Consider the following 22,888-nt stretch of genomic DNA (forward strand, 5'->3'; position numbering starts at 1 on the left):
TTTGTATCTTGTTCTTGTATCTATGAAGCCCAAATAGCTCGAAGTCCTCAGACAGCTTCGGACCGTAGCTAAATGAATTTTACAGTATATGAATTATTGATAAGCTTAGCTTCTACTTACACACTTAATTGCTTCGCAAAATATAATAACGGTAGTTTAAATCTTTCTCTTGAATTATGAACTAAGTGGAACGTTTCAAATCCTTCAATCGATCTAAAGATTATTTGAATAAAATCTTCTAGTGGTTCCGACGAATACCCCGCGATCTTCCTGAGATTCATGTATTTTTCTGGTTCGTAAGGTCGTATATTTGCTATTTCGTAAGTTATTGGGAATATTGTTCAAATTGTCAGTTGCCGGTCACAAATAGCCATAATGATGATGTCAACAGGGTGCCCATTGCAAAAAAGACGAAGATAATTTTTGTCTGATCATTTTGACTGCGGCGGTATTAAAATGGGGTTTTCACCGACTTACTGTGTAAAAACAAATTATGTTTTTAACTGCATGAGGCAATCGGTTTACGGAAACTGGACTATCTTGCTGATTTGCATTTACTTTAGTTTTGTGCAATTGACAATTGCCATTATATTCCCCATCGAGAATTTATACAGTACTTTTTGAAGAAGAAATTTATGCATAGTAGACGGTTTTTGAAAGCTTATATATTAAAAAACCTCGGTATTATATTTCTGCATTAAAATAGTGGTCTCTCTCATCTTTCTACGCAGAATTTTTCTCTGTTTGCAGGCTTTTTTAAGTGTCGGAAAAATAAAAACACCCCAACATTGTATGATAGGAAGTCAAGATAATACTTTATTTTTGTAAACACGGGGCTTTAAGTAAGCTGGTTTTTACTAACCCCGCCATTTTTGCGTGATGGGAATGACAGATATTATATTGCCACAACCTGCCGTGAGTCTTGCGTAAAACCAGAAATAAGTGTATTAAGTGCGGTGTATATCAGTTTTCTTTACTGAAAAAATAAGTTCGGTATCTACCGGCGAACATCTTTAATCACCTGAGAAACACGCCATTATTCGAAATTCACAAGAAATAAGAACGTGATTTTCCAATTATACTAGAAGGCAAGTCGCAATATAGAAGCGTTTTTTAATAATTATTATTTTGTTCAATGTTGCGTTCAAACGCAGCTGCGCAAATTAGTCCATCCTGAACACCTCTGACAAAGGATTTTGAGACTGACATGACATCTTGCATCAAATTATACGTGCGCGTAGAAAAGCTTAATCTAGAAGTTACGAATTGATATATTTTTTCACTGGGATAGTGCAAATGGCGATTAACGAATTCAAATGTGTCTGTAAATGTCTCGCGGGTCACTTCCAATTATTAATTTTCTCAGTTCGCCACAAACCCAAATATTTCGCCCAACTGAATAATGGTTACTGTGTTGCTAAACGAACTGCAACAAATAAAGAGTCCAACAAGACTTTTCCGAGTTAAATCTATGTAATAGAACTGAAAATGTATTTAACTTTTGGCAAGATTTAGTTCATATTTTCCTCTAAAATATCTGCTCTATAAAATTTCTAGTCTGAAAAGACACAACCATAACAACGCCGTGAACTATTGATTTTAATTTTTTTTATTTGGTTCTCCTTAAATTTGCCTTGTGTACATTTCGTTGCGTAAAGTAGACACAGAAAATGACTGCATTTCTTTTAAAACGCCTCGAGAAAATTAATACATACAAAATAGGATTTTTTAATTTGAACAGTGAATGAAAACGGGACCCTTTGCCCTCATTCATAAAAAGATCAATCGAAAGAAGCCATTGTGTTTTGCTCAAATTATTGTTTTTTTTAGTTTCCAATTATGCATGTCCGTACTAGAGTTGTCGCTTTTGATCATTAAGGTAAAGAAAGCTGGTTACGCAAAATTAAAGAAATAGAAATGTGCGGCTTTGTAAAAGATATTTGACAACTAGTTTTAAAATTGATAAGTTTCATGAAAATTGGTATTTTTAAACGCATTGCCTTTTATTTGTTTTAATAAAAAAAGAAGAAAAAAAAGAAAAAAGAAAGTGTGTTAAGGTGATGTTACACGGGACAGTTTGCAACAACGATTTTCGCGCAACACCGTGTCAACTTTTTGTGGTATGTTAAACGAGTCAACTTTTCGCGCAACATCGTGCAAAATGTACTCGGCAACATGCATGTTACACGAGACGATTTTCAGCGCAACGCCAACTCGCAACATTTCGCGCGCGCGTCCAGGCCATGTTGAACAGAATTCTGGGAAGGTGTTGCGAGAAAAATCAACAACTCTCAACATGTTGCCGAGTAAAATGTTGCGCAAAAAATCGTCCCCGGTACCATGTAACACGGTGAACGATTACTGTTGCGCGAAAAATCGTTGTTGCAAGTCGTTTCGTAAAACAACGATTTTTCGCGCAACAATGTTCACCGTGATTTTTTTTTTGCACTTCTCGTGTTTGATGCAAGGCAGGTGTAGGGACCAGTTGAAAAATGTTTTTGGGTTTGGTGTTCCTACCACAAGAACTCTTGGCTTGGTTTAACAATGGAATCGTTAAAGATTTTGCAAACATTTTTTTTGAGATAAACTAATGATAAAGCCAGGATCCGAGCCAGGATCTGAGCTAGAATCATAGCTAGGATCCACTCTTTTTTCAGATAGAAATCATAATCCTATTATAAAAGCTAACCGCAAGCAACCCAAGCTAACGTTGGCTAACCGTAGTGCTATTTGGGCTAACCAGAGTGCTAGTTAGGCTAACCGAATGCTATTTAGGCTAACCGGAGTGCTGTTGTCCGAACGCTAATTAGGCTAACCGAACGCTAATTAGGCTAACCGGAGTGCTTAATAGTTAGTCCCATTCTTAATAGCCCAATTTCGATATATTAAAATTCAGCCTAAAACAATAGACCTCGGGACGAGGCTCCGGGGACTAAACTATAGAGTTTGTGGGGTTTATTCCGCGGAGCCTCGTAGTGATGCCTATTGTTTTAGGCCGAATTTTAAAATATCGAAATTGGGCTATTATCCTTGCTTAGATCCTAGCTCGGAGTTTAGGTATCCTCATTTTTTTCCCCAAAAACGTGCTCGTTGTTAACAACCAGTAGGCCGTCACACTGTTTTCCATTTAATAAACAGATATGTACAATTTCTGACGCCAAAGGATGCAAGCGAAATTTGTTCCCAGAAAATGGGTAAAAGATTGGGGATCATCTGTAAAGAACGACACCGTGAAACAAGTCGGGTTTTTTTAGTGTACATGAAAATCGGGGAGACACCTTGAATATTCTGAGTCAAGAGCAAGACAACAGATACAAGTGTAGAGATTTGTATTAGTGCATTAATGAAATACATTCTTTGCCATTATATAGTATTTTTTCAATATTTCCGCTAATTCAACTATTGAATACAAAAGATACATGCCTCATTGAAAGACCGACTGCATCAAAATTACATGTAATTCTTAAATCCCGAAAGAAAACCGCTTTCCTCTGTCTATTTGGCAGGGATTTTACACTCTTGCAAAAAAAATACAATGTAAAATGAAATCAAAATTATTTTGTCACCAGTTGTTACTTATCTCTAACGAAACTCGTGGTTATCATTCTGAAGCCACAGGAAAAAATTGTTTTAGTTTTTAAGCTATTATCTAACGAGTGTAAACCAGTGGGAAAAAATAGGAGATTCACAGAGATTCAGTGTCTGTTTTCTAAATTTACTTTTTATTTCAGAGAACAAGAACTTTTCCTGGGCGTAATCGCGTCTTCTAGAATTGACTGAGCCCGCGATTTTCGTAGGAATGGTTGCCTAGTGACATGACGTGTCCTCATGACGACACAAGCTAATCCTGAAAACTTTTGATGAGCTTGCGAATGGTCGGGCGATCTTCGGATTGGTTAATCGAAACTCACTGGGTAGTTAAACGAGGATTTGCAATGAACAGTGATTGTTCACTTCTCCTTGAAAATATTTGTAGCTCTAGCTGTTAAATCTAATACGCTTTACAATTTTGAAACAGTTGTACAATTCATTCATTCTATTAAACTTTGCATTGCTATTTAATGTTTGTTTTCAAGTCCCGCGATCTAAGCGGCTTTCTCTCTTGAACCTTACTTGAACTCAACTGTTGGGTTTTTGACTTCTTCAAGGAACCTTTATCCTTTTCAGCAAGCAGCCGACTCGTTCCTGTGGACCGTGCAATGGTTCGACGCCGTGCAATACCGCTTTTTGTCTTCTTTGGAGGCGATATCTCGATGCTGTAAGCGACACTTTCCCTCCGCGAGGAATTTTCATCATCTTCACCCGCTTCACGAGACAAATTCTCGTTTGAGCGTGACCGCAGTGAACCAAACGCTGACTGCATCGCCGCAGCGAGTCGCTGAGACCGAGGCTGCTTAGCTGGCGTGATGTTGGGAGCTGATTTAGATTTCGGCAAACTCGAACCGCCGTTGTTCCTTGTCTTGAACATATTCGAAGCACTTTCTTCCGATTTGCGCTTCCGAGTGTTGTAAGGTTTAGCCAGGGACGCGTCTAAGGACATTCTTCCCGTCTTCAGCGCCTCTTCTTGCCCGGAGACGTCGGGCTGCATTTGGGTTTCAACCGGGTACGAGGTCTGTAGGTGAGGCAGACACGACGCGTTCCGACGCTGCAGCTCAGCCAGTCGGTTCCAGTCGTATTCAACATCGGCATCTTGCTCCATTTCCGTTCGGAACCCGTCGCCTAGGATAAAGTAAGCTGCGCTGTTCGTGGTGCGCCTCTCAGGCGGAGTATTCCCGCGCATGTATATAGCACTCTGGCGGCGACTGGCGCGAGTCTGGACACCAGACCTCAGGCTTGTACTTGAGGCCGAGTGAAGACTGTTAAGAGATCTGTTTGACTTGCTGAGTGCGTCTTTGGGGAGTAAGGGAGCTTTCATGCTTCCGCCCAGAGAACTTGAGAAATCGTCCAGCATTAACGGTGGACCTTCATCAGAATCAGTGGAACTATCCTCTTCCACAAACGCCTGTCGAGCGTACATTTGTGCTTTTACACCACCGATCGTCTTCCTTCTGAGCGATTCCATTTTACTCTTGTTCCCGGTAGAATCTTGCTTTAGTTCGCGTATTTGTTGATCAGCATGAGCTAGCTGTGCCTCTAGTGAATGTACTTCCGTACCAAGCCTTCTGTTGATGAGGGTTTCTTCCTCATTTTTTTGCTCCAGAAGATCTCTCTCGGCCTGTAACTCCAGCATGTGATCTCTAAGCTCGTCAAATGCGATTTCTGCCTGCTTCATCTCCTCTGACGCTCCTTCAAGCTCTTCGATCTTCGCCTGCAGTTCCTGCTGTCTGTTCTCCCACTCAATTTGAGCGTTTTTCATCTTGTTAACTGCATTTTCCTTTTCTTCCAGCGCTTCTTTCAACAATGAATCATGTTGTTCGACTTGCTCACTCTTTTCCTCCTGGGTTTCCTTGAACAATTTCTCTAGTTCTTCAATTCTTTCATTCTTTTCTTCTACTGCTTCCTTCAACAGTTTCTCTAGTTCCTCGACCCGTTTGTCCTTTTCTCCACTTGTGTTTTCCAGGTCTTTTATCTGCACAGTTAACTCATCTTTCATTTTCTTTTCCTCCTCGAGTTTCTTGTCCATTTCGTTTCTCTTCATCTCCAGCTCATCGTAATCACTTTTCAAGTTATTCAGTTCTTCTCGAGCAGCGCCAACCTCTGTTTTGATCGCTTCCTCTAACTGTTGCATCTCCTTCTTTAAGCTCTCTTTGTCACACTCTGTTTCCGTCTTAATCTGCTCCGCATTCATCTCCAGCGCTTCAACTTTCTCAATATAACTCTCGCACCTCCCTTTCAACTCATCGCATTTTGTCCTTTCATCTTCTAATTCCTTCCTCGTTGCTTCCCCACGTTTGACCTCCATCTCCAGCTCAGCAATCGCGCTTTTGGCTTTCAGAAGCTGATTCTCCAAATTAACCTTGTCGTCTCGAGTTTTCCTAGCTTCTTCATCTAACAATTCCTCCGCTTCCCTCGCCTTCTTTCGAACCTCGATCAGTTCTTCTGAATGCTTCTTTGAGTTCTGGAACATTTCGCTTCGTGTGTTCATTACTTCCTCTGACAGTTGGTCAAATTTCTTTTTCCACGCTGCGCGGTCTGCATCACAAGCTTCCTGGATTTTCGCGGCGTTTTTCTCGGCTTCTTCTAACATAACTTTCTGCTTGTTAGCGAATTCCTCCTTCATTTTCTCGTGATCCTCCTCGAGTTGTTGTGTTCTTAGACGAAACTGGGCAACGGTCGCGGCTTTATCTTCTGCCATGCTGTTGATCTTTGAATCTTTACAAGAAAAACAAAAGTCAACTCATCAGAATTGTAGCAGACAGTTTTCAGTTATGCGTTTTGGCGAACCTAAACAGAACAAATTGAAAACACTGGTTTTTTGAAAACCAGAACTGGTTCAGGGTAGGGGCTGTAGTGGCCGACAAATAGCTGAAATAGGTTGAAAAAGTAGGGGGGTAAAACCCTCGCTCCAGCCACACTCCTCCCCACCCCAAATGCCGTTTAGAGGTCATAAAACCTCGTCCGTGTTAGCGATGCCCAAGTCCAGTTCCATAAGTTCAGTTATCTTTTCACTTTACGACAAAGCGAATTGGAAAAAGAACAAAACGAATCACGAAGTAAACTCACCCAATTCGCTTTTTACCGCTGCCAACATCTGCTCATATGCGTCTCTAACTTGATTCCTCTCTTGCTCCAGAGCTTGAACTTGCTGTAATCTATTCTCCAATTCTTTCTCCAAACGCTGAATCTCTTTGCTCAACTTGTCGATCTCCTCCTTCCTCGAACTCATCTCTCTGTCGTGCTTAACCTTTTCGTCGTGCGCCCGAGCATTGCTTGTTTGAAGACTTCCTTCCAAACCCGCCTTCAAACTCGTTAGCGCTTGAATTTCTACAGTCGTTTGTTGTAGCCTCTTTTCTCTCACATCTAGCTCTTCAGCGAGTTCCGCTTTCAGAGAGCGTTCATTCAATAGTGCCGACTTTAGCTCGTCCACCTCTTGGAAACACTGTTCTTGGATGTTCTTCAGTTGTTCATCCTTTTGTACACTAATATGATTGAGGAAATACAGAACAACTTCATTATAGTGAAGTTCATTAGGCCACGAGTTAGAATAATAGTAGCTACATGCGATGATACTCTACATCTACATCTACATCTACAATAATTAGGTCGGTAAAAATCTTAAGATATCACACCAACCGTAAAACTAAAATGAATGTTAAAAATGTTAAAAACTAAACATCACGTGATTAACGACGCGAACCCGCAGGCCATCCCCCAGCCCTGTAGTCGAGAAATTACCACTCAAAAAACGTACGGGAAACTCCCGCTACTCTCCCGCTAACGAGCATCGGGGACACAGCATATGATATAACTTGGAAATTGGGGAAGGGGTCACATTAAGCATTACAGTACTGTACCAAAAACTGGTACTCTGGCGACCACGTGACGACCGTTTTACATCACGTGATTTGGTAACTGTTGCTAGTTTGCAGCAAGCTAATAAACCTTACCTCTTTTGCAGTTCAGCCGCAAGTTGATCTTCCAACTCCTGAATCCTGCTTTTAGCTGCGACGTAATTTACCTTTTGTAAAAAAAACATAGAGAAGAATGACAATCAATCATGGCCTTTTGCTTAAAACGGATCACTTAACTTACATGTATATCTAACAGTCTGGCGCTAGTTAAAGGAGCTGATGCCACGGATTTAAGCTAAATTTAGGCTTTGGAAATTACCATCAAATTCGTTGAAATATAAAAATGGCTTCATTAAAACAGTGAAGGAACATTTCAATATTTCTGTCACTTCTCTAAAAGCTGGTATTTGGATGAGCCAAAAGCTGACGTCTAGATTGCCAACGGATTGCAGATATTAGGCTTTTGAAATCTCCGTTGGGATGAACAGTTTTCAAAATCAATCTTGTGTTTGCTTCTAATGCTTTAGAGGATTATAACGACCGGGAGACACATTAGGTTGCAATGAAGCTATGCGTTTTGTTATTTAGACGCCATAGATTGAAGTAATTTCTTTTCAAACATTAAGTTTCATAGCGAGTATTTGGCAAAACTTATAAAATAAACTTAACTCAGCCGTGACACAGTCCCTTTAAGGAGCTGAATGTCAGTTTGTCGCATATCTCTGAGTAGGTATTATCAACTCGTAAGACGTGAACCAACGGAAATATCCAGATTCCAGAATTTTTGGTTTATCAAGAAAACACCCTTTTTTCTGTTCGCTTAGTGAAGAATTTTGCCATGGACGCTGTTTGTCTGGATTGCTTGTAAAACGTGTAGAAGTTCTATCTACCTTATAAGACGACTGTGCTTCCTTGGTGTCCTCAAGAGTCTCCTTCAATGCGAGGAACTCTTCATGATTAACAGCAGTGGACAGCTGGGACTCTAAACGACATTTCTCCAGCTCAAGCTCGATGATTCGACTGTCTATGTTGACTGGTGCGAGCGGGGCATGGCTTGGGGAATTGTCTTTGAGAAAAAACAACACAAGAAAAAACTGTTGATCAAAAGAGCTTCTTAGCTGAAGTCGCTGTTTCTAAAGTAATTTATTTGATGGCTTGCACGATTTATGAATATCAAGCAAAATGGTTCGATTTTTTTTTAGAACGATGTTCGGAAAATAACAAAACACACATGTATTAGAAAGTAAAGGATATGTATAGATGGCAGGGATGGAAATGGAAAACAGAAAATCCATTGTGCATGGCTAATAATGCTACAGCTATTAGCGAAAACTGAAACTGAACGACGTTTCAGTGTCATCTTGGCACCATTTTCAAGTTTAAAATACATGTATATGCACAAAAAAAAAACTAATTTATACTAAAAGCAAAGGTGCGAAATAGAATAAATTTAATTAAGATAAGAAAAATACGTCACAAAAAGCTGCAAAAGAGGCGAGAAAAAGACAGCAGACTAAAAAGGAGAGCTTAGCTAGGGTTGCTACCAGTGTTCCTCCACGCATCGTTTCTTTCCCTCAATCTGTGATGTCTAGGACTGTAAAAACACGCTGATTGTTAAGATTAATACCTTCTGGGGAACGTGACAGATTCTCTTCTAACATGACGTCATCAACTTCAATCGCGTGGGATCGCTGGGCTTCTCTTCTCATCTCTGCTGATTTTGATGCTGCGCTCAATGCCTGGGCAAAACAATACAAAACAGTATAAAAAATAAATCCAGTAGAATAATAATAAAAGAATGAACTTCCTTCAGTGCAGCTCATGGGTTTTTGGCAAGCGTTCGCGCATATTTCACCACTGTGAAAAAAACAAAAAAAAAAAAACAAAGAACGAAAAAAATTGGAGTGGTTGGGCGTGTCCTCATTCCTTTCTTGTATAGTTTTGCAACAACAGTAACAACAACAACAGTAACGCTGGCAGTCTCACCTCCTGCAAATCGTTCTGCAGCTTTTCAATCAGTTGTTCCTTTCTGTTCAGCGTAGCTTCCAGCTCACTAGTTTTAAATTCAATATGATGAATTTTACTCTTGTACCGATCGATGCTAGATTTTAACCTTTCTGTTTCAAGTCGCTGAAATGATTAAAAGATCTCTGTTAGCTTTCAACTGAAGGGACTACACTGCATGTAAAGGTTATGGCGTAGCTATTCAAATACCGACAGACTGTGTTTTAAGTTTGAGGGTGGAAAAGAATTGCAACAGAGATAAAGACCTATGCAGAAGGTCCCAGGCGAGTGCTGAAACATGACTCTTGTGCAAAGGAAGTGTGCGAAAAAAATACACTGCAAGTCGCCTGTTTCGTACATGTAGGTGTCAGTCTTTTTCTTTTTTTCACCGCACGTTGCAAATTGGCACAAAAATTACGAGGCATTGATCCCTGTTTTTCACTTCAAACAAACTGTACTGCGCCGATATAAATGTACATGCAAGCGGCAAACATGAGTTTTATACCTCTTTTTCAAACTGTTCCTTTTCCTGCATAAAATTGGTCACTCTTTGTTCGAGGTCCCCACACTGTTGTCTGAACGTTTGAAGTTCCACGACTTTTTGCTTCAATCTGCGCAACAACACAAAACAGATTTAAAGTATAATTTACAGCTACAATGTTATTTCTGTTTTTATTATAATAATTTTAATCTTGTACCATTCTTTTTACATTTCAAGTTGTAGTGTTTTTTGACATCCTTATGTTTTTCCACTTACTGTAATTTGAGGAAAAACACATTTAGATGTCAAAAATGCTGAACAATTGAAAGGGCTTACTGTATTTACTCGAACACGCGACGCGGCGCTTATTAAATTTTTCGCTCCTAAAGTGCGGCGCTTATTCGAGGGCGGCGCTTATTTAAAATTTGAACGCTACAAAGAATTTAATATTTTACAGTAATTGAAAATAGCGTGTTTTGATAGTCAGTATTTGTGTCTTGCTGGAGAGAGAAGTGACGCTAGCTGTCCTGGCAAAGTTCGTGGCCTTCACAACATTTACAGAACTACATATTGTAAGAATGTTGGATAGAAAACTTATGTGCGAACAGTAAACAATCACTTTGAACTGCAAAACGTCGCTTTTGATGGAAAGAAATGTCCAAGTTTGTTTTAGAGTTGCTCTGTAGTGCTGTTTTTAGTTGAACAGAATTCCTCGAATAAGCACCGCATCGGCACTGCGGCGCTTATTCGGGGGCGGCGCTTATTCGAGTAAATACGGTAGCCTTTTCTCTTTCAGAGGAAAACTTCGCCATGGCCCATCCCAAGCCTGGATGACAAAGGAGGAGGTTTGGGCAGGGGACTAGCAGCCCCACCCCCATAAAAACAAAGCTTTTTGGTACTTGGCAATCATAAGACAGAGAAGTCCAGAGCAGTGCTCTACGAAATGTCGCAGAAAGGTACATGTATTAAAAAAGAAAGCTAGTAGCTTTGTTTGACACCTCTACAACACCCTGGGTAATAGAAATGTTCAGAGCATGATCATTACCTGGCGTTTTCTTTATCAGCCTTTTCGTATTCATCTTTAAAGTTTCTCATTAGTTCTAACTCATCAGCTGAAGACATCAGTTTTGTGACCTCTTTCCGTAACTCTATAATTGTGGCATCTACAAATATAATTGACCTTCATTAGAATGAGAAAATGGAAGTTAAACAAAATAATTTATTTGACCATCTGAATAAATTAATATAATTAATTCACCGACTCTGTCCAAATATATATTTATTCATTCACACACTTATTTTTATTTTTTTATATATTTATTTTTTATTTTTTTATTTAAATATTTCACTGAAAAGCCCTGTGGGGATGTGAAATAAAATGTACATGTATGAATAAAAAAAATAAAATAAAATAAAAAAAAAAGGTCAGCTTCGAGCCAAAGTGGCGCATACTGCCGGAGCTTATCCCGGTTTCCTTAGCATTAAGCAGCTAGGAGTATTTCTACTCCCCCCTTGATGGGATGCTAGTCCATCGCAGGGAACCCCCCAGCATTATTTCGCCGGTACCCATTTATACACCTGGGTGGAGAGAGGCACTATGAGAGTAAAGTGTCTTGCCCAAGAACACAACACAGTGACCCCGGCCAGGGCTCGAACCCGGAACGCTCGCTCCGGAGTCTGGCGCGCTAACCATTAGGCCACCGCGCCTCCCACACATGTATGAATGTATATGTATATATGTCATTATGAGACAACAAATGGTTGGAATTTTTTGATCTATTAAGGGTTTGAAGCATTGTAAACTGGTTTTACATGTATGTTCTTCATTAATACCTCTCTTATCGATTTCTTTGTTTTTCTCTGTGAGATCAGCTTCTAGTTCAGACTGAACATGCATCTGCAAGTCCAAAGAAGCTTGTAACTTTGTAACCTTCTGCTGAAGCTTGTTCATCATAAGCTGCCGGAATAAAATGACATCAAAGTTATTTGGGTAAATACCGTATCATGTAACCTACTCGCTACTGCAGTCTGTACTGCAGGAATTCAAAATAAACTGTTGGTTTTTAAAAAGCTACATGACTTGTGTAACAGATGTGTGACTCTGTTTAATTTACATGTACTTATTGCGGTTTTCAGTGAAATGCGAACTCTGACATTCGATCCTCAACCAACGGTTTACGCTTTTTGCTGCCGTCAATCATCTTAGCGGACCTCTCGGGAAACAGAAGCTCACTTCAATCGGGTCAAAAGGTCAAGTCTGTCAGTTGTGATTGGTAGATTTCGATCCATTTTGTTTGTTTCTGTTTGTCATGGTTCGTTGGCTGTCGCCATAATTATGATTGACGGCAGCGAAAAACGCAATCGTTAGTTGGATTTTGAATTTCAGAGTTCGCATTTCACTGAAAACCGCAATAAGTTGGCATACATAAAATTATACATGTATCATGTAGTTCCAACTTGGAATTTTCTTTCAATATTAGTTGTAAGCACCTTGCAATGAGTACCAGCACTAGCATCGGCCCCTTGTCTAAGCAACTCTCACCCCCTCCTTTGACGCTCCAGATTAAATAAGCACCCCATGACCATCATAAACAGTATCAGAAATTCTTATATAATGGAAAGTACCTGGTTCTGTTTGCTGCGTAACTGTGGAGATGCCACAAGGGATTTCAGCGGAGAGTTGGTAAAGAACGCTTCCACTGGTGACTGGACAGTTAAGGGTGATGAAATCTGTGCACCAGCCTGCTCTAACTTCAGATATTCTGATATATCCACTGAAATCAATAACAAATAAAAGGTGTTTTCTTAGTGGTTTAAATTTATCTTTGGTTTAAAAATTTTCAAGCCAGTTTGATTTTTTTTCCTTTAGTTTCAAATGAAATTTTAAACCAAAGATAAATTTAAAACACAACCTTCCGTATATGTGGTACCAAAACTTCATTTTTATTTTATTTTATGATAATTATCATTTTCGAATTAGTGTCTTACAATAACATGTAGATCGCTTTCAATAGCATCCTTTCATTAAGTACCGCATTTTCTGTTAACAAGTACTAGTAAGAGTAAGTCAGTTGGTACAGTTGGCCATTTTGTATTCTCTGGACCACAGTGAAGACTGGAATTACATGTTTGCAATGGAGGCTAATGCAGAGGAATATTACATCTTCATGTGATTGTCATTCACATGTGAAATGACCCCCTGTATTAACCTCCATTGGAAGGTACAGTACTGTACATGTTATTGTACCTACATGTATACATTATACATGTAGTTCCAGTTCAAGTCCAAGAACATTAAATTATCTAATTTAAAAATAATGGAAAATAAATAAAATCCAAGAATAGATAGTTGATACAACATACTGTTAGTTAGTAGAGCTCTGAATTTGTCATATTCACCTCATTTTTGTTTAACATGACCACACAAATTATACCAACTTGGGTAAAATTAATGTGGTGGCCAATACATCAAGCACTCTTTAATGTTTGCACTTTTTTATCTCTTCCCCCCCTCCCCATGGTACCCAGTAGCAAAAAAATTAGCCTGGTCTGAATAGGGGGTGTCGAATATGGTAAATGCGAGACTTTGCGAGACGGCGAATCTGATGTCTTTTCTGCGAGCCCGAGACCTTTTTAGCCTTGAAAAAGAAATCGAGACCCCGAGAAGGCTTCAAAGAAAAATTAGAGACAACGAGAACCCTTGAAATTTATCTAAAATTTTGCGAGACACACATTTTTTGAAGGACCATTCACCACCCCTAATAGGCTAAAAATGTACAATTTACGTATATCCAACCTTTCTTGCTTAGAATGGTAGCAAACGACTCAGTTGTGAGACAGCCTTGTTCCATTTCTTTCAAAACAGATTCAATTAAGAATTTAAAACTGAATTGATCATCATTGTCCAGTTTGGTGATCTGGTCTACAAACACCGCTACATTATCGCACTGCGTTGCTCCACATAGAAGGAGTGTGACAACCTGAAGAACAATACAGCAATTGGAATTCAAAACTACATGTATTCAGCCTGATTAATTTTGTGACAACACTATCTAGACAAATGGTTGCAACTGCATGTACATGTACATGTATAAGCTATTAATATTGTATTGCAGTGTATTCTTTGGATATAATATTAATTTGTACAACAATTTAATATACATTAAATAATCAGGGTCTTAAAAACAAGACGGCGGCCACAGGTGTTCCACCAGCTTCTTGATTATATGTCACCTGTTACTCTGGTCCTCTGGTCATAGCAATCAGCTGATAGCTGCCTACTTCAAAACAGTCATTTTGAAACGCCTGACAATACTTTAATTTGTAAAACAATTATTATAAGTACAGTGGAACCCCGATATAACGATCTTTGATATAACGATATAACGATGAATATGTTATGTCCCGGCAATAGTAAAATGTATGGGACAGAACCCCGATATAACGATTCCTCAATATAACGATATAATTTTACTGCCCCCTTGGCATATCGTTATATCGGGGTTCCACTGTATGTAGTACATGTACATTTATGTACCTTGTTGTCAAACAGATTAAAGTTTAGGTACATGTATAAAAACCAAAATGAATGCAAAGTACAGAACTGCCACATACTTTTCCTATTTCTAACTCATTTCTGTTCCTTAGATGTTCCTCATTTATGATTGAGTCAAAGTTCTGATGGTGGAAGCCTGAAAGAGACGAAAACAACAATTGAATAAGATAATGACAGACAAGTGCATTGACTCAAAATTCTATGCAGGTTGCTGGAATATTTAATTTTGTGTTGAAAAACTGGAGCTAATTAATAACTTCTCAGTTTAAAAGAAAATAATGCTGCAGCAAATTCAATTGTCTTATCAATGAAATGCTTATTATTCAAGAACTAAAGCCAACTTTAAACATGCAAAGTGACTCCATCCGCACGAAACTATTTACATAACCATGCAGCAAATGTCTGTTATACTACTTTCCACAAACTAATTTATATTCACACCACAATACAACATTTTACCTTGATAATGATGTTAGCTACATGGAAACATGGGACAACTTTAGTTTTAATATTTCTATGGAAGTTTTTCAGTAAACCATTGACTATAGTATGTTCTTGCAAGCTATTTGGCCATTGGTCAATTCAATGACTGTATTGACCAATAAATAACCAGTCAATCTCCTTGATTGACTGACCGGTTTTCCAGGATAAATAAAGTTATTATTATTATTATTATTATTATTAACTAATATTCAGGTGAAGGACAACAACATAAAATTTCATCATCATCATCGTTGTGCCATGTGTATAAGCACAATTTGTTTATTTTCTTACCTCCAAGATAGGAGATGATAAAAGACAGGACTTGTTCAACCTCTAATGCTTCACTGCCACTTGGTACATCCTTCTCAGTTTCCTTGTCACTAAAAGAAGTTAAAGTACATTGCTAACAGGACTACTTTACAAACTGTAATCTGTCAATCTGTTTTAAGTCCATTATTAGCACAAATTTATAACATTAAGGGCTTGTTTAAATTTCCACGGAGGTACAAAGTAAGTTGACCCAAATGTGGGCTCAGTACACATAAGGGAAGTGTGATTGTAGATCAAATGGCTCAGGATCCAGTTTTACAGGGCGGAGTGCTTTTAAAGAGCAGATGCTGGTGCTTTGGAGTGTTGTTTAACTGAAATCAACTGCAAAGCTTAAAAGAGGACTATATATAGAAATTCAATATGTGTGTTCTGACAAACATAAAGACTAGGCACTTAACATGATCATAAACTGGTGAATTCAATTGTTACATGGCATATTTGAGTTAGATGTAATAGTAAGTTAATTTAGCACCTACATTTGATGCAGAATCTTGAGCAGTAGGTTTTTGGTGGCCGAGTCAGTGATGTTCTGTACTTTTTCATCGTCATGTGAAGCATTTGCGTTGATCTACAAAAAGAAATAAAAAATCAATATCATTTCCTTGCTTAAAACCACGGGGGGGGGTTGATTTCATGTTCGAATTTGTACTGTGAACCAGCCAGCTCACATTGTACACGCATTCGAATCACAAAGAACGCGCCTTACTGTACTTACCCAGTTAAGCAACAACTTTGAATTTGCTGGATTCATGTTACATTCCAGACAGCTCTAAAATACGTTCAAACAGCATATAAAACTTGAAAATCGACAAAATGGAGAAAGCTGCGGACTGCAAAACAGAACGATCGCGAAAGATTTGGCGGTTGATTTTGAAACTGACACGGCAAATCCCACAGGCCTTTGCGCGTCGTGCCGAGTAACCAAGCCTGTCAGATTGGATTTCCTGTGAAGTTGTGTGCGATTTTGCAAGATTCCCTTTTGAACGTGCTGGAATTATTGTGTCGTTCTTTAATAGTTTCGAACCGATCAGACGAGTTAAGCCGAGTATAACTTTGAATACAACACTGTGCTGGGAATGGGTTGTTGTTTTAGCAGCGAGGACGATACTGATGGTCAAGTAAGTCTTTGCTCTTTCGTTTGAACGTCATGTGACTGTCATGATTATTTTTCACTGAAGTTTCAGTACGTAAAATCTTTATTCGTATCACTCACAGAATTTTCGAATCTTTCCTGTCACCGATCTTACGACGAAAAATTCGTTTTTGTATAACTATGACTCTAATTTATTTCGGCTTTTCATGTCATTTAAGCCATCAACAAAAAAAGTTATAAAGCTTCATTTTATTTTGTCTAAAGTTTTAAGTCTTTACAAGGTTACTGCCGAGATTACAAACTCTCAACAGGATTCTTTACTGCAGTTTCTTCCACGTTCCAATGCACTCCCTGCGGCGATTGTTGAGTCCGGCTCTCTTACGTCCTTCCAGTCTGGACTGCGCGAGCATTTTTATTAATTTAGTAGTTTACCCATATAAGTTTAGAATTTTTAGATTTTTAGAATTTTTAGATTTTTAGAATTAATTTAGAATTTTTCAGTTATTAAATATGTACATATTGTATTTTTACTTATTTTTAGACGTTGGTGTGATATCCGTATGGACTTTTTACCAACTTATTAAATGTAGATGTAGATGTAGATGTAGAATTCGAAGACGGAAAACTGAATCAGTGCCCTTAAAGTGCCTGAAAAATAAATTAAAATACAAGCAATGTACATGTATAGACAAGTTACGATGGATAATGTACATGTTATTGTACAAAAAAAGGAATATTAAAGACATTTCAGTATCAATAACTTGACCATGATCTGGTACATTGCTGAAATCGAGTTAAATCTTATTTATGCAACTGCATTATGTACTGTACTTGTGCAACCATTTTGCAATGTAAAGCAATCATAGAAGGGGTATCGAATGGTCTTTGCGAGCATTTGCGAGCACGCGAGCACAGCGTTTTTCTTTGCGAGCGCGAGCATTGACAAAAGTTAGCCTTGCGAGCAACGAGCACTTTTCAAAAAGCTCCCTTCGTAAAAAACAAGCGCGCGAGCACTTGCAAAAATATGTGAGCACGAGCAAACGAGCACCCACTAAAATGTTGCGAGCATTCCGAGCAGAAGCGTAATTTTGCGAGCACGGCAAAATTTTGATGGACCATTCATGACCCCTCATAGATAACACCTGGTGTTTATACTAGTTATGCAACGCTTTCTTGTGGTATACTATGGAATATCCCACGAGTCACTTGTATTTTCTCGGTATACACACGAGCCTTTAGGCAAGTGTGTATACGTACCATGCCATATAAAATATGCTTACTACATTTCATCAAAAACAAGATTGCCATGCACGATGGGAAGGTTAAGTTGAATACCGTCAAATATACAACAGCTTTCCTGTATTCTGATTGGCTGTTTTTTCTATGGCATGGTATAAATGGGGAAAGTATTGGCTTGTTATGCAAACTCACTTGTTACTTTATTATGTTCCCTAGAGACAAGCAAGCGAGAGAGATCCTTTACTAGGAGGATCATCAGCGCCAATTGCTAATGGACCTAGATCTGTGTAAGTGTATTCCTCTTCCCTCTCCCCTTTATAATAATAAATGGGAAACATGTAGCCGGGAGTCCAGAACGTCACCTTACTCATTTTGTTAAGGTGTGTTCCTTTGGAATAACCCGGATCAGAATCAGTGAATCCAACCCTCCAAGTTTATTTTTTTTGTTAGTGGCCATTTGCCCACTGACTGTTCAAGTTTGATCACCAGTGAAAAAATTAAGTCGCTAGGGGATCAGGGTGGCACAGTGGTGAGAGCGCTCACCTCCCACCAATGTGGCCCGGGTTCGATTCTGGCCCGCTGCCATATGTGGGTAGAGTTTGTTGTTGGTTCTCATTCCTGCTCCGAGGGTTTTTCTCCGGGTTCTCCGGTTTTCCTCCTCCAGAAAAACCAGCACTCCAAATTCCAGTTCGATCTTCGATGCACGTACACGTCTTAACGAGCTCCTGAGCTCTTCCGTGTCACCTGGGTAAATAAATTACATTACATACAATTACATTACAAATTTAGCACACGCTTTCAATTCTTCTTCTCAATTTTGGTCGCCAGGCTGGTGACTTTGGTTTCAATTCAGTTGCCAGCTTCCAAATTTTAGTTGCCATGGCTACTAAAATGATCTTAACTTGGAGGGTTGAGATCACTCAGATCATGGTGCATCAAAGGAACCAATGAATACACTCTGGGCAAGGATTCATGGATTCCTTTGATGCACCATGATCTGAGTGATCTCGGATCACTGATCCTGATCGGGATTATCCCAAAAGAGCGCACCCTTAGCTTGTGTTGTTAATGTCCCTGTTACATGATTACTGTGTACCCTGAAAGCTCATTTTTTTATATGACGTCCCAAAGGAATGCATCCTTAGCTAGTGTTGCTAATTGACTGATTAATATCTTCAGGGATTATGATTTGTTGGTCTCAAAAGTCCTCACATGAAAAAAATGCAAGAAAGGACGTAAAAATATGAAGCTGAGGATCTCACAAATATTTCTGTCCAAACCCTAGCACTGTATCTTTCTCACAGTTCCTTGGAACAAGCTTAACATAGTACATGTTTGTCAAAATGACTTCAAACTAGTTTGATTTGTATATTACTTTGTTCCAGATTTTTTTCCGTAATCCATAATGTAATCAAAGAAAAATACAAGTCAAACTAGTCTCACTTCATTTTGACCTGAAGTTCATTTTGAACTTCAACATATATGTCATTTCTTTGGATACTTCTTATTTATTTTTTATTTTATTTTATTTATTTTTGTTTTGTTTTGCAGTGATGATTCACACAATCACAGTTCAGGACCAATATCCAGAACAGACGAACAGTCTTTACTAAGCAGAATACTTCATCAGACTGCACAGTATGTTGTTCTTTATATTGTCAATAATATTTTCAAAGGCTTTTCAAGAATGCACTTCTAATACACATTCCCTTTTACTTGTGAGTAAAATTTGTGCATCTATAAGTGTACATTGTATCTTAAACTTAAGTGTACCATATCAAAGTCAAGTCTGACTTTATGCAAAAAGACACCTACATTTGAACTTATTCAATAAAGTTGTTTACATGTACATGTATTAAGTGCAAGTCATGAAAAATTCGCAGTGTATGTTTAACAAACAGTTTATAATAATATTTTGAATGTAATTACAAAGTAAGTAAACAGTTCAACTTACCCAGTTTTTATCTGCATAATTTACATGTAACCATAAGTTACATGTATTCAGAAGAATAAATATGCCATATTGCATAAAATGCTGGTAATTTTGAAGTACATTATACATGTACATGTACATGTGGTGTGAAAATATTTGTTTGGGTTGCATTTGAGTAACAAAATTTACTGACTTCAGCTGTCATAAACCAAGGATTCAGTAAAGAAATTATTCAGGTACTTTAGTTACGATTTTAGAACGTTACCGGTAAGGATGCCAGTTGCCCCTGGTTCACATCTTGTTTCTTTTACAGCAAAGTCATAGATGTTTCTTCAACTGAACCCCACAGTATAGAAAGAACAGAATACATGGAGAGATCAAGACAGTATATGTAAGTCTAACAGATGCGCATTCGTGTATAATTTTGTACAAATAGTGTGACCTTCCTGCATATATGGTACCATCTTCTGTTTGAAAGAAAAGTTTGGGAAATATATCAAGGGTTTGTCTAAATGGACAACAACTTGCAAAGTAGTTTGTAAATTCTGTGTCTGCTCTATTCAAATGGAAGCCCAGAATAAAGAAAGTTAGTCTTCATCTTTAACAGGTGAATTGACCTTTCTTGTTAAACAAACAAACAAACAAATTTTAACTGTGCTCAAATTAGGTATGCCATTATAATGTTCAACTGCTGCAGGTTGGGGAAACATAGAGGAAAAATAATAATTTCTTCAAGGATTTGGGAAATGTAAAGGTGAGACAACCAATATACACTTTAAGCAAATTAATTTTTTTCTTTCTTTGGTAATTTTGTTTTCAAGGTCAAAATTGTCAGCTGTCAATGGTTCAACAGTCCATAACCCGTCTGATCTCCCCAGTGGAGTCAAAGTTCCTCAATCAGTGCTATCCAGTGAACCAATATCACAAGGAGACATAGCATTTGTAAGTACATTTGAAGCATGTTTTAAAGCAAGAGAACAGGCAATCTCAAATAATTGCAGGAAAGCTTTTGTGATAGCAAAGTTATACAAGTTGCCCAAAGACAAAAGTGAGTTGCCTGTGGCACCCGGGCTATGCTAAAGCACAGCTCTGACTATGTGACTGTACATTGGCCAAATCCATCAGCATTTGGTATCTTCTGAAAGCACAAGGAGAATCTTTAATAATCATTTAATATCCTGGAATCCCACTTGTAGTATTGACAGTAAAAATGGTTACACTGTATTGACAGCTCAAATAACAGCATTAGTTGTCGAACCATGTTTTTTTTTTATATAACAGTACAAGAAATGTGTGGCTGTTTGTAAGGAGAATTTTTGTTTATTTTGCACAATTTCAGGCAATCCAAGCTGCTAAGGGAGCAGACGCTTCATTATCTGGATTTCATGTTGAACACAGGGATGCCCTCGTAGTACATTTTGAATCATCATAGGAATTCTGATGGAACAAAGAATGAAATATTTATTGAAATTGAAAACTAACAAGATATTATTACATGGCTAGTAATTATAGTAATTTACAGACCGACCTCACACAACAGTTAAGAGGTACTGGTTAAAGAAAAACAATAACAAAGTGAAGGAAAAAACAGAGAGCATCCTGGTATAGCTCTACCCCGCCTTCCCTTTCTTTACCTCTCTCCCAACCTCTCCCCCCACCCTACCCCTGACCTGCCCAAGGGGAAGGTGGTACTATTTTTCTAGATTTTTGCGTAACAATTAAAGAATTTATGTCCAATCAAGAAGAGGTAGCAGAAGAGAACTGTTATCAAGTATATGTGAAATAATGTTTTCAGTATCTAGGGGGAATTTAAAGGTGTTTGCATCTCATTCTGCAATTGTCTCTGAAAAAAGTCGCTGAAAATTATTTTATATACAGCATCTCTTCAATGGCAAGTTCATGTTGGATTATTTTGTAAAGAATGACATCTGGGTATTGATTTTCCCTGCATCATACATGAGTAATTGTGAGCATTTTTGTACTTCTTGGGTAATTTAATTACGTGAGTTGTTGCATGCGTTTTTAAATAAGAAGTAGAAATATGAAAAAAATAAGAATCGTTAAGCTTTCATGTGACATAGTTACGAGAGTCGATCTGAATAAAGTAATTGTAAATGGCCATAAGAGTTCCTTATAAGAAAGATCACAAAAACTGTGAATCTTGTTTACGTTCCTTTTGTCAGTCACACAATCTTGTAAATGAAAGATGGCGTGACCAGCCAAAATAGAGCTAAACTTATGCGTGAAACGCAAGCTCTTTCAAGAGCGGATTGTGGAATCTGGAAAGTGCAAATAACGTCTTTTGGTTTTGACAGTTATTTGATGACGGTGTGAAATTGATTTTTTGCAATCCTAAAAACACTGGCCCTGAGCCAACAAATAAAAAAGCATCTTGTGGCACATTTTGAATTATTTGTTAAATGACGAAGCTTTGCTGTTTTGTTGGACTCTCAGTAGAATATATATAACATTAGGATTTATATGTAATGCTTTTCAAGGATTATTTTTAATAAAATGACAAGTTAAATTCAGCTGTGTATCAACGTTTTCAATACAGTGTCATGTGTGCAAAATAAAAAAAATAGTAAAAAACAGCTATAGAGTACAATGCCAGACGATCAGCAATGCAGTGAGCTCTAAACTATAATAATAATAATAAATAATAAAATAATAACTTTATTTATCCTGGTAGACCGGTCAGTCAATCAAGGAAACTATAATTATTGACAACTGAACTACTTAGACTGGAAATGGTGGATTTTCACACATGAAACAATATTAAGACGAGGAATTCTAAAAACCTTTTTTATAGCATGCCCTGCCATATATATTTTTTTTTTACACTGAACTACCCTATTTACTCGAATAAGCGCCGCGGCGCTTATTTAATTTTTCGCGCCTCAAGTGCGGCGCTTTTTCGAGGGCGGCGCTTATTTCAAATTTGGACGCCACACTCGGGCCACACTGAACATCTAATCTTTTACAGTAATTGAAAATAGCGTCTTTTGATTGTCAGTTTTCGTCTCTTGCTAAAGAGAGAAGTGGCGCTAGCTCCCCTGGCAAAGTCTGCGAGCTTCACAACAAATTTACAGAAGTTCCAAGAGGAAATAGCTTATTATAGGAAATAAACGCGAATTTAAAACTTTCGCGTTAATTTAAGTCGCGTTAATTTTTGTTAACGTTAATTTCCGCGCCGTTAATTAAGTGGAGCGTTCTAATTTCCATGACGTTAATTTCCATTATTTTGGCCCCAATTTTTCGTTACAGTCCAGATGTTCTTGACTCCAAGGAAAAACTGATAATTTTATCTGCCGCTATC

The 22,888-nt window shown here is 38.2% G+C and overlaps 2 protein-coding genes across 2 annotated transcripts; one reads left to right on the forward strand and one right to left on the reverse strand.

Annotated features, from left to right (window-relative positions):
- Positions 1-3,319: 3,319 nt before the first annotated feature.
- Positions 3,320-16,170, reverse strand: LOC144653723 (uncharacterized). The gene is made up of 15 exons (XM_078513791.1): positions 16,020-16,170; positions 15,781-15,872; positions 15,266-15,354; positions 14,551-14,627; positions 13,733-13,916; positions 12,562-12,710; positions 11,770-11,893; positions 10,982-11,099; positions 9,961-10,066; positions 9,438-9,581; positions 9,079-9,190; positions 8,342-8,517; positions 7,548-7,618; positions 6,664-7,079; positions 3,320-6,312 (listed from the first exon to the last, which is right to left on the reverse strand). Exons 1-15 carry the CDS (start codon positions 16,053-16,055, stop codon positions 4,055-4,057), a joined length of 4,152 nt encoding a protein of 1,383 aa, XP_078369917.1. The 5' UTR covers positions 16,056-16,170; the 3' UTR covers positions 3,320-4,054.
- An 82-nt stretch (positions 16,171-16,252) lies between these two features.
- LOC144653795 (ragulator complex protein LAMTOR1-like) lies at positions 16,253-22,100 on the forward strand. The gene is made up of 6 exons (XM_078513899.1): positions 16,253-16,422; positions 17,853-17,923; positions 19,188-19,274; positions 19,883-19,960; positions 20,391-20,511; positions 20,909-22,100. Exons 1-6 carry the CDS (start codon positions 16,381-16,383, stop codon positions 20,999-21,001), a joined length of 492 nt encoding a protein of 163 aa, XP_078370025.1. The 5' UTR covers positions 16,253-16,380; the 3' UTR covers positions 21,002-22,100.
- The last annotated feature ends 788 nt before the right edge of the window (positions 22,101-22,888 follow it).

This window comes from Oculina patagonica, chromosome 5, assembly GCF_052425735.1.
Source record: "Oculina patagonica isolate OP01 chromosome 5, crgOcupat, whole genome shotgun sequence".
Taxonomy (NCBI): Eukaryota; Metazoa; Cnidaria; class Anthozoa; order Scleractinia; family Oculinidae; genus Oculina; species Oculina patagonica.

Excerpts from the sequence above, each read along its gene's own strand:
- LOC144653723 (XM_078513791.1), bottom strand. The coding sequence starts at position 16,055 with ATGAATCCAGCAAATTCAAAGTTGTTGCTTAACTGG. Across the intron at positions 7,619-8,341 it reads AAGCACAGTCGTCTTATAAG|GTAAATTACGTCGCAGCTAA; the intron begins GTAGATAGAACT and ends TTTTTACAAAAG. Across the intron at positions 6,313-6,663 it reads AGCGGTAAAAAGCGAATTGG|ATTCAAAGATCAACAGCATG; the intron begins GTGAGTTTACTT and ends TTTCTTGTAAAG.
- LOC144653795 (XM_078513899.1), top strand. The coding sequence starts at position 16,381 with ATGGGTTGTTGTTTTAGCAGCGAGGACGATACTGATGGTCAA. Across the intron at positions 16,423-17,852 it reads AGGACGATACTGATGGTCAA|AGACAAGCAAGCGAGAGAGA; the intron begins GTAAGTCTTTGC and ends TATGTTCCCTAG. Across the intron at positions 20,512-20,908 it reads CACAAGGAGACATAGCATTT|GCAATCCAAGCTGCTAAGGG; the intron begins GTAAGTACATTT and ends GCACAATTTCAG.